Consider the following 14,848-nt stretch of genomic DNA (forward strand, 5'->3'; position numbering starts at 1 on the left):
TACTGTGTTCATCTATTGTTGGTATTCTGACTGCATCAGCTCTACAAAAGGTCGCTCGCAAAAAAAAACAAAATGTTCATCCCATGATTACAAACATCACATTCTAATTTACTAGGGAAGCACTGATATGGAACGGAGTTGTACACTAATATTATTAAATTATGATGGAAGTGACGCAACGGCGCGCAGTGTGGCACCAAGTTCCGCCCATAGTTTCCAGAACAATCGTGACGAGATTCATGGTGAGTCGCAATTCTCTGATGGTCTGGATTAACGCGCATTTTCATGACAATATCTTAGTTTGTTTCCCCTTTTGTACTGTCTAGTGTTATCTAATTAGTTCCCTGATTCATTTCGAGTTCAGATTACTTTTTGTGTAATTATTTAATTCACGTTTTGTCGAGTTGAACTTTGAAGCACATTGGCTTCATAGTGCTTTTCTGTTGCGCAGTTAATCACAAGATGAAACCCATACGACTTCACCCATCCCTTCTGCCATACTGTGTTGCAGGTAATAATTGCTTCATTTCTTTTTTATTGCACACTATTTAGTTTCTTGTGTCGTGTCTCATTTGCCCGTGAATGTTCGTGGCGGGTTGAACTGTGCGCCCTTGCAAGCGCACCGCATGTTCTTCCGAGTCTCCGCGTATGATGCGTTCAGGGACATCATGTAAATAACACTGAACCTATGTTGTATTCTCTTTTTCTGTAAATAACCACTACACGATTACACGTTGTTCATTCTGTTTTGTTATCTATAATGTTTTGTATATCCAGAACAATCTGGACGAGGTTTATGTTAATCACAAGACGAAACCCATGCAACTTCACCCATCCCTTCTGCCATACTGTGTTGCAGAAATAAAAGAAATAAAAAGACACATCCACGCGTCTGGTCTTATTAAGACGGCAGTATCGTGGAGATGAAGACAGTCACTGTTGTGACACCCGTCACATATATAATGCAGGAATAAAATATTAATCACTCCCGGTGGAGCAGGATTATCTGAACTTGAATGGCAAAGAAAACACCAGTCAGGCTAAAAATGATAAAATGCTTGATGTGTAATTCTCCTTTCCTTTATTCTGTCTGTTTAGCTTTAATTAATCTTCTCTTTGAGGGTAAATCAGGGACATGTACAATAGTAAGGCAGAAAGATGGAGCCTTGAGGATTGAGTTCAACAATTTATCACTGACAAAGAAAATGAGAGGTAAACTGAGATTTTGTACACCTGGCCTAGTGGTTCTTAATCTTGTTGGAGGCACCAAACCCCACCAGTTTCATATGCTCAGTCACCGAACCCTTCTTTCAATGACTGCCCACTAACTGCATACTAGACTGAGGGGTGGACCTCTGCGGCGGAGGATCCGCTGAACCCCTGAGACCGACTTACTGAACCGCTAGGGTTTGATCGGACCCAGCTTAAGAACAACTGAGTCCTGGCCTAACTGTTGTGTGATTATGTGCAGTGCAGTCTATTTACTGGGGGTGTAAAACTCATTTTGACAAAGAGGCCCATCAGTAAAATGGCTTTCTTCAAAGGGCCTTATAACTGTAACTTAATATGAATGAATCTAATGTAAAATAAATGTAACTACTCCGAAATGTGATGTGTTGCTTTTCTTCTAGGCTAGCTTTAGCCTTGTATCAACGTATCTCTTACTTAACATTTTGGGTTAATTATTTCCTCCTGATTCCACCCGTGAGCATTGATATGGAGACATTGCTGGAAATGTCGTTTTTTTGGCCAAAGCAACATTTAAAACTGTTAATTTTTTGACATATTGGCCTTTCAAGCTCTCCTGGACCACATAAAATGACGAGACACGCCACATCCGGCCCACAGACTTTGGGTTTGAAACGTGCACTATGGGATTGGTTAAATTTAAGTAAAAAAAAAAAGGATGGAAATTAATGTGTGAGAGAGAAACAAATGAAGAATAATTTATTAGCCCAGAGGTGTATTGCCATGTGGAAACCTAAAGTATTTATTTATACGAGACTAACGGAAAATTACCATAGGATTTGATAACTGCCTAAATCTAAAAGCGTCTTACTACGGTTGCGATCTGACATTGGTTGAGTGTCATACCAGTCTGACAGTCCATAAAGTGGAACTGTGATGAATTTCCAGCCTCTCTCTGATGTTGGTTCGCTGGCTGAGTGCCACAATTGGCGCTGGTCTTTGGGGCCCGTGCTGTTCTCTGCTATCCACAAAGACAGTGTCCCCTTCTGCATAACCCCAGAACAAATCCAGAAACGCACCTGTGGGAAAATATACAAAACAGGATTCAGTAAAGCAAGTCTTCATTATAAGACCACCACAATGAGCTTTGCAGTAGTTGCAGTGCACAGGATGCATCAAAAACATAATTAATTTATTGTTTTTCAATAAATGCATATATTTAATTGTCATTCTCCATTGATATTCATGCCACTTTTGCTATTCTGTTCCAGCTGCCTGCAACCAGCTGTTTTTCCGAAAGGAAAAAAGCAATGCATCGTCAATAAACAGAGAGTATTGCGCAATCACTCTCGTGAAGTCAGCAGCTGGAACTGGTCTCATTTCGGGTGTCACACTTGTCTGTCTGTCGCCCTTGCCATACATGTGCTGGTTTCCTCACATCACCATTCTCTGTCATGGTTTGCAATTAATGATGGTGAGGATGCAATCTGTGATAGTGCAACATAACTACCAGAAATTACAATTAGGACACCATCGTGATAACGTGTGCTTTCAATGCTTGTGGGAATGTGTGGACTAAGTAGATAATCATTTCCTGCGCAATTCACAGCATGGCCAGACGACATCAGGTCCATAGAGGATGTTTTTAAGGTGGTTTAAATGACATCTTTTTTATCACGGCTTTTAAATAATTTATTTATATAATTGTTTAAATTACTGTAATCCATTCTCTAAGCAGCAGTGTTTGTTTTTGATGAGGCGGAGAGGGGGCTTCTACCCTTGCACATTTTAAAAAAAGCCCACATGGACTGGTTCAGAAAACTCCTTCACACAATCATATCTAAAAGAGGGGAAAATAATCCTGCAAGGGGGAAAATGGAGGAGACCAAATTTCCCTCTCATGTTCCATTATGTTCAATATACAACAGACAAACCAACCAACCAACAAACAAACAAACCAACAAAAGAACCAATAAACCAACCAACCAACCAACAAACAAACAGACAGACAGAGACAAATAAACAAACAAACAAAAGTTTATGAGCATTCACACAAATTTCCTCCCACTCCTCAGACCGTGGTGAACATGCACACGACCGCCAAACCAGTATCACATCTGTAAAATGCTTCATAATATGAAATTTAATGTAGTCCGTTAAGCTCGTTTGCAGTGTACGGAAGAGGATGAGGGCCACTGAAGAAAAAAATATGTTTGGCAAAATTCTGACTTTAATCTCAGAATTCTGACTTTAGTGTCAGAATTCTGACTTTATTCTCAGAATTCTGACTTTAATTCTGACTTTGTGACGTTCGTGGAGCTATTCAATTTTGGCCCCGTCAGCGTGTACAGTACGTTAAGTGTGGCTCGGAAGACAGGACATACAGTAATGCCGTCACCTATCGACCTTTTGCGTGGCCGAGGAGTGTCGGAAGACATCCTTTCTCATTTGGAGGAGCAGAGGGTGAGTAAACAGTGCATTCTGTTTGTTTCGTTTAATGGCCGTTGTGTACATAGTTAAGTGCTCCGCGGAGCTGATAGCTCCTTTGCTAGTCTGAATACTGTATAATGAATGGATGCACCCGGTTTACATTCGCGAATAAATCAGAGTTGGAGAATCACTGCAGTTAAAATCATCGTGAATTGAACACACTGTGATCACACGTTCTGGCGTGGTTCTGTGTGTACATCGTTTTAAGTACTGTTGAGGCACACGCACGCATCAACGAAGTCAAAAGTTGATGAACTGCTGTCTGAATAGGGACTTTATTTTGATGGTTGCATGTTGTAAGGCAAATATTTCCCAGTCATTTCAAGCATCAATGTACCTTTGTCAAATCCTTAACAGTTTTCAACGTTTTAGAGTTGCAACATGTTTGCATGTGTGTTTGATTTACAATTGTTGAGATCAGTATTACATTTGTGCTTCATATTTTAAAATGAAGTGATTATATGTTATGATGATTGAATGTTTTTTTACTTTATTTGTCTTGTTCCTTTACAGATTGACAGTGATGTCATAGTACTGATGGACCATTCCACGCTTGCCAATTATGTCCCTTGATCATAGCATTCTCTGAAAATGCTATCTTGAACAAATCAATCTGTGACGACGCTCGAGTGCAAAAAGGCAGGACTCGAGCGACGGGGTTTGGCGAAAGGGAAGGATGCATGAGGAATTGAGCGCAGCGCCCGGTTTCGCCTGCGTAGCGTGAGGGTTGGGGTAGCGGTGGATTGCGCCTGCCCACGGGCGGGGAGGAAGGGACAGTGAGGGTGGCGATGCATGTTTCCATCTCCTTGAGGCGTTGAGCCAGCGAGGAAGTAACGTAGCGCATTTCCTCGATCGCCTGGGCCAGCTGGCTCGAACGCTCCACCTCTTGAACAAGGGCGGCAAAGTACCTGTCATCGCCGGCGGGGTCCATGGGTGGTCGGAGTATTGTGTGACGACGCTCGAGTGCAAAAAGGCAGGACTCGAGCAACGGGGTTTGGCGAAAGGGAAGGACCCGAAATACACGACGTGACAGGCTTGGAAGGAGCAAGAGTCTTTACTGAAACATGCATCAAAAATAACAAACAGGGAAGAGTGGAGAAAGATAACTAAATAATAGCAGACCTGGCAACACAGCAACATCCAAAAATACTCCGACGGAGACGATAGTGATCGATAGGCAGATATAGACAGAAGGCACAATCAGTGAATGACAATCAGCTGTGGGAACCCAGGTGAGTGATGATTGGAGGGAGTGGCGGAGGAGGTGACAGGAGGGGCGGGGCGCGCCCAGGATGGCAACGAGATGTGACAGTGCCCTCCCCCCTCAATGGACGCCTCTTGGCGGCCCACCAGGTTTGGATGGGTGAGCCGCATGGAACGCCCGGGTGAGAGATGGGTCGAGGATCCAGGAATGTGGGACCCATTGACGTTCCTCAGGTCCATAGCCCTCCCAGTCGACCAGGTACTGCACTCCTCTGCCCATGCGCCTGGAGTCCAGTATCTCCCGCACGGTCTAGACTGGTCCGTCGTCCAACATCCGGTGGGGAGGTGGGGGGGGGGGGGGGGGGGGGGGGGGGCGTGGGGGCTAAGGATCTGGTCTCCACTGGCTTGAGGAGGGAAACATGAAAGACGGGGTGGATCCGCATGGTGGGTGGTAGCCGGAGCCTCACCGAGACCGGGCTGAGGATGGCCTCAATGGGAAAGGGACCCGTGAAGCGTGGGCCCAGCTTGGCCGAAGGTCCTTCATGGATAGCCAGACCTCCTGCCCGACCTGGTGGCTGGGTGCTTGTCGCCGATGACGGTCTGCCACCCGCCGGTTCCGGGATGCGGTGCGTAACAGGGCGTCCCTGGTCTCCTTCCAGACTCTGTGGGCCCGTCCGATAGACGGGACCTCCACCTGGCCCTCCTGTGTGGGAAACAAGGGCGGCTGATAGCCACAGGCGGACATGAATGGGGACCGACCTGTGGCTGCGGAGACCAGGGAGTTGTGGGCGTACTCCACCCAGGATAGGTGCAGGGCCCACGATGCCGGGTTGTGGAGGCACACGCACCGGAGGGCCGCCTCCAGGTCCTGGTTCTTCCTCTCCGTCTGTCCGTTGGTCTGGGGTGGTAACCAGACGACAGGCTTGCCGATGCCCCTAGGGACCGACAGAAACGCTTCCATACCTTGGACACGAACTGCGGTCCCCGGTCCGACACGATGTTCGTCGGAATCCCGTGGAGACAGACGACATGGTTAACCAGGAGTTGAGCCGTCTCGGTGACGGACAGCAACTTGGTGAATCGGTCCACTACGGTGAGAGACGACCGTCTTGCCACGGGAGGGGGAGGCCTGTCACGAAGTCGACTGAGATGTGGGACCAGGGTCTGGACGGAACCGGTAGGGGCTGGAGGAGTCCTGCCGGGGGCTGGTGGGAGGTATTGTGTAACGACGCTCGAGTGCAAAAAGGCAGGACTCGAGCAACGGGGTTTGGCGAAAGGGAAGGACCCGAAATACATGACGTTACAGGCTTGGAAGGAGCAAGAGTCTTTACTAAAACATGCATCAAAAATAACAAACAGGGAAGAGTGGAGGAAGATAACTAAATAATAGCAGACCTGGCAACACGGTAGTGGTAACGGCAACATCCAAAAATACTCCGACGGAGACGATAGTGATCGATAGGCAGATATAGACAGAAGGCACAATCAGTGAATGACAATCAGCTGTGGGAACCCAGGTGAGTGATGATTGGAGGGGCCGTCTCCCGGGAGTGGCGGAGGAGGTGACAGGAGGGGCGGGGCGCGCCCAGGATGGCAACGAGATGTGACACAATCATTGTGAAACACATACTCCCAGTTATTCCAGAAGAAGCTGGCATTGGATCTGGAGTATTGAGAGATGTTCTCACATGCTTCTGGCAAGAGTTCTATGACGGATGCACCCTTGGTACAACAATTAAAGTACCATTTATTCGCCATGATTTTCCAGCAGAAAAGTGGAAAGCAGTTGGGAGAATCCTTGTGAAGGGTTACGAAGATTGTTGCTATTTCCCAAACAAACTTGCATTTCCTTTCCTTGAGCAGGTGCTTTTCAACTCGGTCCACAGTGATCTAAAAGCACATTTTCTGCAGTTTGTGAGGAGTCAGGAGCGTGAAGTATCAATTGAAGTAATGAAGGACTTTTCAGAAATCGACCTAGATGATCTTGTTGAAGTCCTTGACAACTACGGCTGTAGAAAAATAATCTCTGCTGAAACTTCGATGTGCCGGTTTAATCAAGTGTGTTCAGTTCACAATGATTTTAACTGCAGTGACTCTCCAGCCGGCCACTGTCTTCCGCACGATGGGGTGCGAAATCAGGAGCGGAGTTGTTAAAAACAACGTTATGTGGCGTCATAGTGTGACATAGTACCAACTTAAATGGTTACTTTCTATTTATTCGCGAATGTAAACCGGGTGCATCCATTCATTATACAGTATTCAGACTAGCAATGGCGCTATCAGCTCCGCAGAACACGTTAACTATGGACACAACGACCATTAAACGAAACAAACAGAACGCACTGTTTACTCACCCTCTGCTCCTCCAAAAGAGAAAGGATGTCTTCCGACACTCATCGGCCACGCAAAAAGTCGATTTAGTAGTAGCAGTAGCTCCACGAACGTCACAAAGTCAGAATTCTGACTTTAATCTCAGAATTCTGACTTTAAAGTCAGAATTCTGAGAATAAAGTCACTTTAAAGTCGCAACGAAAATAATTCTGACTTTAAAGTCAGAATTCTGAGAATAAAGTCAGAAGTCTGAGATTAAAGTCAGAATTTTGCCAACCATATTTTTTGTTCTTCAGTGGCCCTAATCCTCTTCCGTAACATTGAGCTACAAATAACTGTGAAAAAGCACACCTGAATTGAGCTAAAGACATCCTTTCCATGGCTAAACTTGCTGTTAAACAGAACTGAAGCAGAGTGGCAAGACAGGATAGAGCCTGTTCCCTTGTACGGCATGCTTTTGATTGAGCTTTTTAATTTTTATCACTTTCTTCTTTAAACAGCAGAGTGTTTATGACTCATAAGGAGCATATTAAGGAAGGCAGTTAAAATTTACAATAGATAGTTGCAAATAATTGTTAAAAAACTCTGATATTTGACTGAGGCTGACAACACTGTCTGAACACGACCAAAGTGGACCATTGCACATGAAATGACAGTTGGGTACTCACAAGCGTATCAAGTGATTGATCATCTAAGAAAGACAGACTGAGTAAACTGTCCTTGAGAGTTTTGAAAGGCGCTTATAAATGAAATGTATTATTATTATTATTATGAGAAACAACAAACGGAAATGTGAAAACCACGACAGAAAAATTGTAGGTCGGAAAAATTGTGAATGCCACGACTATATACAGTGATACCTTGGTTTACGAACTTAATTGGTTCCCTGAAAGTATGTGTAATGCAAAAAGTGTGTGTTCCAAACATTAATTTCTCATAGGAAACCGTAAAAATGAGAATAATCCGTTCCCAGGTCCCTATAAAATATAATTTTAAACTAAATACACCTTAAAACTACACAAAATATACCGTATTTTATGTAGAATAAATGTGCTATGGTATTGTAATAAAAGAATACTGCATAATAAAGTCATTTTATTTACCTTTGTTATGGTCGTTGATGGCTTGATGGAATGGATAGGTTTTTACATAAAGTGTCTCAAGGAGCTCTGTTGTACATCTTGGAAGTTGAGATATTGCAACAGTAACAGATGAAGGCAGACACACTAGAAACTTCATTAATAGCTGGTTCCTTTGCTTGTCTTTTCTCTTCAAATTGTGCAGATGGCTTGTGCGGGTTATTTGTGTAGCCTGATTGATGGGATATTTTAACCTTGCAGTCTACACTCTAAAGTATCAATAAAGTTGAAACGAGTCCAAATTTCACTGTTTTCTATCCATTTTCTGAACTTTTTCCCTTTTGTTTTTTTCCTCACATTTGTTTTTTTTTTGTTTCAAGCTCTGCCATCTCCCTTTCCTGTGTGTGTGTTTCTGTTTTTGTAAACCCTCCTACTTCTCCTCACTGCTGCGTGTGTTCTGCTGCGTGTGTCCCCTCCCTCCTCTACCACGCTCTTGACCAATCAGGTGCAGGTTTAACCGAAGACTGGGGGCCGAGAATAGAGGACAAAAAAAGTTGGCTGCCATTTCCAGCTCCTTCTTAGGAGCTACAAGAACCAGCTCGTTCGTGAACGACACATCACTACTTGTGGCGCTCCATGTGTTTCCCGAAAAATAGATTGTATGCCAAGATTATAGTCTCGCGAATTTAACATTCGTAAGGCGAAATGTTCGTTAGCTAAAGCGTTTGTAAACCGAGGTATCACTGCATAAAACCAGGAGCAAATGAAGTCCAATGTTTTTGTGTAAATTTAGTGAACCAATAAAATATCAAACAACAGCAGCTCTGTCAGAGTTGAACCACATTCAACCAGGAGGCTCACTGAGCTTGTTTTGCATCAACACCACTCTTGTAGGCCTCTCCACAAATTAACCTAATTTGGTTGTTTCCTGAAGGGACATGGTCAAACTAATATTGCCTGAAAACTCACAGGGTGTAACACAAATTAAACGTCAGGAAGTATAATGCTCGAAAGCTTGCCAACGAACAGGGCCTGCGATCTAGCACGTCTCTCAACAGCATTTTTTTAAATCCAACCACATAATTCTTGTTTCACCATTTCACCGGAATAGGTGCTGGACAAACAACGGCACCGCAACCACAAAACTGAATACACACATCTTGATGTCAAGCACCTATACAAGTCGAGGTGTTTAGCGTCCTTTGCGAAAACAGATGGTGACTTGAAAACAAGTCGTGTACAGCGGACATTGGGCATGACATGAAAGTGAGCTAGAGTAATACTCAAAATGAATATTGTCGCAACAGTGCAGTTGTCCGCGAGCAAAGAGGCCAGCATGAACACAGCCAATATAGTGTTTATCAAAGGGATTTAGTGTCAATCTGTAATCATGCTTAATCTTTGGCGAGGTGTCAAGAGACTGGAAAATCTGCGTTGGTGCAGCATTGCCAACACAGCTGTCCATAAAAATCCTGGCTCTTAATCACTCTGAAAGTGGGGTGAGGTTATCCGTTCATACATTGGTTTGCTTTTTGATTAGCATATTTCTTTCTTTTTTTCTTCAGCAAATTGTCACTCTCTTTAGGTTCAGCGATTGGCTGTGTTTTGGGGTCTTGCCTTTGCAAGCTTATCCATGACTTTCACACCATCTTCTCAAGCATTTGGAGACTCTCTTCAACCCTGTCAACTGTGCAAATTCACATGCGTACAAGGGCTCAAGGGATGTAAAACAAACACCATTACTGGGTGTGTTCCACAACCTTAATTGAGACATGGGGGATCTAAAGTATTCACCTACATGCTCCAGTTGCATTGTAGTTTACCATGAGAGAATCATTTGATTTAATGTGTAGGAGAGCAGAAGCAGATTTTGAGTGGCCAGGTGGGCCTAGTTTATTCCTGACTCTCCTTTCCCCCTTTAGACACAACGATAGAGACACACTAGTTTCAAAGACGTCTTTCTGTATAAATACACACATAAACAAATCAATTATATTTAAAGAAAAATCTACAGTGATACCTTATGAATGCTTCAGCTAACAAACTTTTCACCTTATGAACATTAAATTCCAGAGAATATAATTTTGGCATACAAACTAGTTTTCGGGAAACACACAGAGTGCTACGGTGGCTGGCGGACTAGTTTTCGGCGGAAGAACACCAAACTACATGGCCGAATAGCGCCACAGTGGCTGCTGGACTACTTTTCCAAACCTCCTTTCTCTGAGTGCATATGTGGCATACGTGATTTGTTGTCAAGGATACATTTGCTGATATGGGCCCGAAAAAGACCACACCACAGGCTAGTGTTTAGCTGAAGAGGACACAAAACAAAATTATGGTCGAGCAGAAGAAGGAGATCATCTAGAAACACAAATGAGGTGTGTGTTCATGTGACTTAGTGTCCCAGTACCAGTATTCTACGTAGACCATTGCTCCCATCCTTTGGAACAAGGAACCTATTAAAGGTGCATGTGTTGCTAAGGGTGTTTCGGTTTTGTCTAAGTAATGGTCTCAGGCAATAGAAGAGGTTGAACAACTTCTGCTAATTTGGATTAACGAAAAGCAGCTAGCTGGCGACAGCGTGAGTGAGGGAATTATCGCCGAGAAAGCACGGCAACTTCACTCGGATATCGTCAAGAGGCAACCTAGAAGTTCGTCATCCATTGATGATTTATTGGCTAGCCACGGATGGTTCAAGAACTTTAAGCATCATACAGCGATTCATAGTGTCATTCATCATGGTGAGGCAGCCAGTTCTGACGATAAAGCTGCAGAAGCTTACAAGAAATCATTCCTCAAGATGGTGGAAGAAGAAGGCTACATTCCTCATCAAGTGTTTTATGCTGATGAAACTGGCCTTTTTTGGAAAAAGATGCCTAACCGGACTGTCATTACATAGAAAGAGAAGTCCGTCCATCGGCATAAGCCTATGAAAGATAGGCTAACCCTCCTTCCTACAGACTTTATGGAATGTGACTCTCCTTCCAAACAGTAAATCCCTGCCTCCCACCTGCTCCCACATCCTCCCACTCCATTCCATCAAGCCATCAATGACCATCACAAAGGTAAATAAAACAACTTTATTGTACTGTTCAGTTCATTTTTTTTAATTACAATACAATAGCACATTTATTATATATAAACTAAGGTATATGTTGTGTAGTTTTAAGGCTTATTTAGTAGAAAATTATGTTTTATGGGGACCTGGGAATGGACTATTCTCATTTTAATTGTTTCCTGTGTGTAATTAATGTTTGGAAGACACATTTTTCGCCTTGTACACACTTTCTGGGAACCAACTAAGTTCGTAAGCTGAGGTATCACTGTATTTTATGTAATGATGAACATTATTAATTGACATGGGATAAACCACATGCAGCATCCTGTTTGCCTTGGGCTCCCATATCCCTTTTCTTCGATTGCGTCACGGCTGAGCCGGAAGCAAATCCAAGCTGATTTTGGGCAGTGGGGCACAGCACATATACACATAAAAATTACACTTGCATTCCCACCCATAACTAATTCAGAATACTCAATTACACAAATATACATGTGGGAGGAAAACAAGGAGAAAGAGAACAACCCATGAACGGTAAAGTCGATTTTACAGTCTTTACTTTGGTATGCCTACACATATGCCAACCAACTCCCCCTTTTTCTACCTTTGTGTTCCAAGCAGTCACAAGCAAATCTTGTATTTCCCAAGTCAAATCTTTAGACATGCGCACGTGCACACACACACGCGCACAAACACACACCCAAACACACGCATACACGCACGCACGCACACGCATGCACGCGCGCACACACACACACACACACACACACACACACACACACACACACGCACACGCACGCACGCACACGCACACGCACACACACACGCACACGCACACGCACACGCACACGCACACACGCATTCCTGTCTCACTGGTATTGTGAGGTCTGGATAACTCCAGATAAGGAGTGAGGACCACCGTTGCTGCTAAATTTAGAGAAGAACTAGTGTTCCATTTGAAGACTAAATGTCACCGCATTTCCCACTTCAACTTCTTTAATAACAAAGAAATAAAAAACTGAAATAACAGCAGGAGTGAGGTTTCTGAATGGGTACATTCAAAGTCCTCATCTCTGCAGTGAATTTGGTTAAAATATCATTTTACATTTTGTGGTATGAACGTTTTCCTCTCATTAACCACGCACACACACACACAGTGAGTAAAATGCGTGTGTATCCAAGTGCAATGAAAATACACAACAAAAAAATCATTTTGGGTGAATTTGTGAGGACCTCTCTGAAACTTTAACAGATGCATATATCGACCCTCTAGAAGCCAGTAGAATGGAAAAACTTGTGAGGACCGGCCAAAAGGTCCTCACTTGTCAAAATGTCCTCACTACACATGGTATAAAATGTTAGTGGTCCTCACAAGACTAGTCATACAAACACACACACACACACACACACACACACACACACACACACACACACACACACACACACACACACACACACACACACACACACACACACAGCTAAGCTCCTGCTGTGCCAAATTTGCATCGGCATGATTCTCGTCTGAGTATTCACCAAGAAAATCATTGAATGATGTGCTCACCGTGCATGGAGAGTTTCTTAGAGGAGGTGGAAAGAGAGGACTCCTTAGCAGTGCTGAGCGATGCCGGCCTTTGAACTGGTTCCCCAACAAACTGAGTGTTGCACCTTTTCAACAACAACAACAACAAAAAACAAAAACACCTGTGTTATTCAGCACAAACTCGAAAATTTTAGTCCCACCAAAATAAATTCGTCAACCATGTATGCATTGAACATCTCACCACTCGGAACCATGAGAGATAACTTCTAAAATCAGAGTATTTGGTTATTTCATTTTTTACCTGGCAGTTAAATATGTGGTCCAAGTTCTGCAATACTGTACTTTTCTTTACACAAGTATCCAGAACCACTTTCCACCATGCAGTAGCTCTTTACGGCACCACACTAGTTCTGTACTAACCACTGTGGTCAAATGCTTTATTGTCGCACGCGCTATAAAATCTGTTATTTGGGAATTCAGCTCCAATATTTAAAATTCAGTGACAGGTTAGATTCAGCGTGTTTACATGCAGAGTGAGCCCACTTGACGTCCAAAGATCAGTACCTTTGGATAGTGGGACTATGTTCATTTTTAATCGATGCGAAGGTTTCTTCAGCCGTCATCTGTACTTTTTTGAAGGTGTCGGACATTTCGCCTCCTATCCAAGAAGCGTCAGCGAACTAAAGTCTTACTGGTCATATCGGCCCTATTTATATATCCCTAATGTCCAGACATGGCGGCGCCGGACACAGCTATGATAGGTCCCTACTCTCAGGTTGGGGGGAGAAGAGGACCACTCCCTGTGGCCCCAATGATTGTTCCGACATGTAATGTAGGAACAATCAGTGGGACCTGAGAGTCCTGTACGACTGAGAGCTTACACAGACGTTGGTCCTTTTTTGGTACATTTGGAGACTGGTCATGCACCCAGAGTCAGAACACAGTCGTCTCATATGAGAAATCTAATGTAATCCTTCCTTGTGAGCTAATAATAACTGTCACCTTGTGCAATATTGACACATACTTCAACTACAACAACGTTGGATGGTCATGCATGAGTACACGCACCTACATTACATTGGCCGCACTTTTACATTTATTCATGATACTGACAACGCACACAATATCAACGAACATTTATACCAGAAATAATACAGTGTTCCATGGCAATGGCATAGCTTTATTTAATATTCATGATTTTTCACTTACAAAAGCAGGTACTGCTATGCGAGACCATTCGTAGTCCTTGGTCAGATTTGTGACTGCTCCAGTTATTATAGCATTTGGAGAGTCCACTGCTAAGGCCCCAAATACCACTAGGACTAGAGAATTACTCAAAACGTCTAATTTTGCTCTAGATCCGAACAGTACCATCACCATCAAGCCACATTGACAGCGTTGTTCAACTGAAGTGTTTAATGCAGAATATTAGTTGCAGTTTTCTATTGTTATAATTAATATAATAAATACTATTGAAGTCTAACCACCTCAGCATAATATGAGTGGAGTTGAGTGGAGCTGATTTGAGCCTGTGCTATGAATAAAAATGCCATTGTTCCAATTCCAATCAACTCAGATTTGTTCTTTACCCATTACAATTGTGTGATCAGTTGTGTTAAAAGACTCTGAGGAATGACCGCATTTACTTAATTACACAAGAGAAAATCTTGCAACCCTTTTAAAATATACTTTATGCATACTGATCCCCACCATTTTAGACTGCGAACCTCACCTAAACTGAAAATAAAGGTAATCAAGGAAGTCACTTCGATTGGTGCAGATGCAAATTCCTACCTGCGCCTCAAATAAAAATGACGATAAAATAAAGAAACCTCGAACCACCCATGTTCACAGCAAGACTTCACTTCGTGCTAGACGTGCAACGAGAATGAAAATAAGGACCTTGGCTTCCGACTATGAAAAAAAGCATCATCACAAATCATGACATCAATAGAT

General features: G+C 43.3%; 1 protein-coding gene across 1 annotated transcript in view; it reads right to left on the reverse strand.

Annotated features, from left to right (window-relative positions):
- The window catches only part of alk (ALK receptor tyrosine kinase), a 498,990-nt gene that overhangs the window by 74,719 nt on the left and 409,423 nt on the right, over nucleotides 1-14,848 (reverse strand). The window contains exons 8-9 of the mRNA XM_089004720.1: nucleotides 12,914-13,017; nucleotides 2,095-2,267 (exon numbers count right to left, since the gene is read on the reverse strand). Of these exons, the coding sequence (XP_088860846.1) occupies nucleotides 2,095-2,267; nucleotides 12,914-13,017 (277 nt within the window). The remainder of the gene's footprint in view (nucleotides 1-2,094; nucleotides 2,268-12,913; nucleotides 13,018-14,848) is intronic.

This window comes from Hippocampus bargibanti, linkage group LG09 (genome assembly GCF_051943395.1).
Source record: "Hippocampus bargibanti isolate YZ-2025 linkage group LG09, ASM5194339v1, whole genome shotgun sequence".
Taxonomy (NCBI): domain Eukaryota; kingdom Metazoa; phylum Chordata; class Actinopteri; order Syngnathiformes; family Syngnathidae; genus Hippocampus; species Hippocampus bargibanti.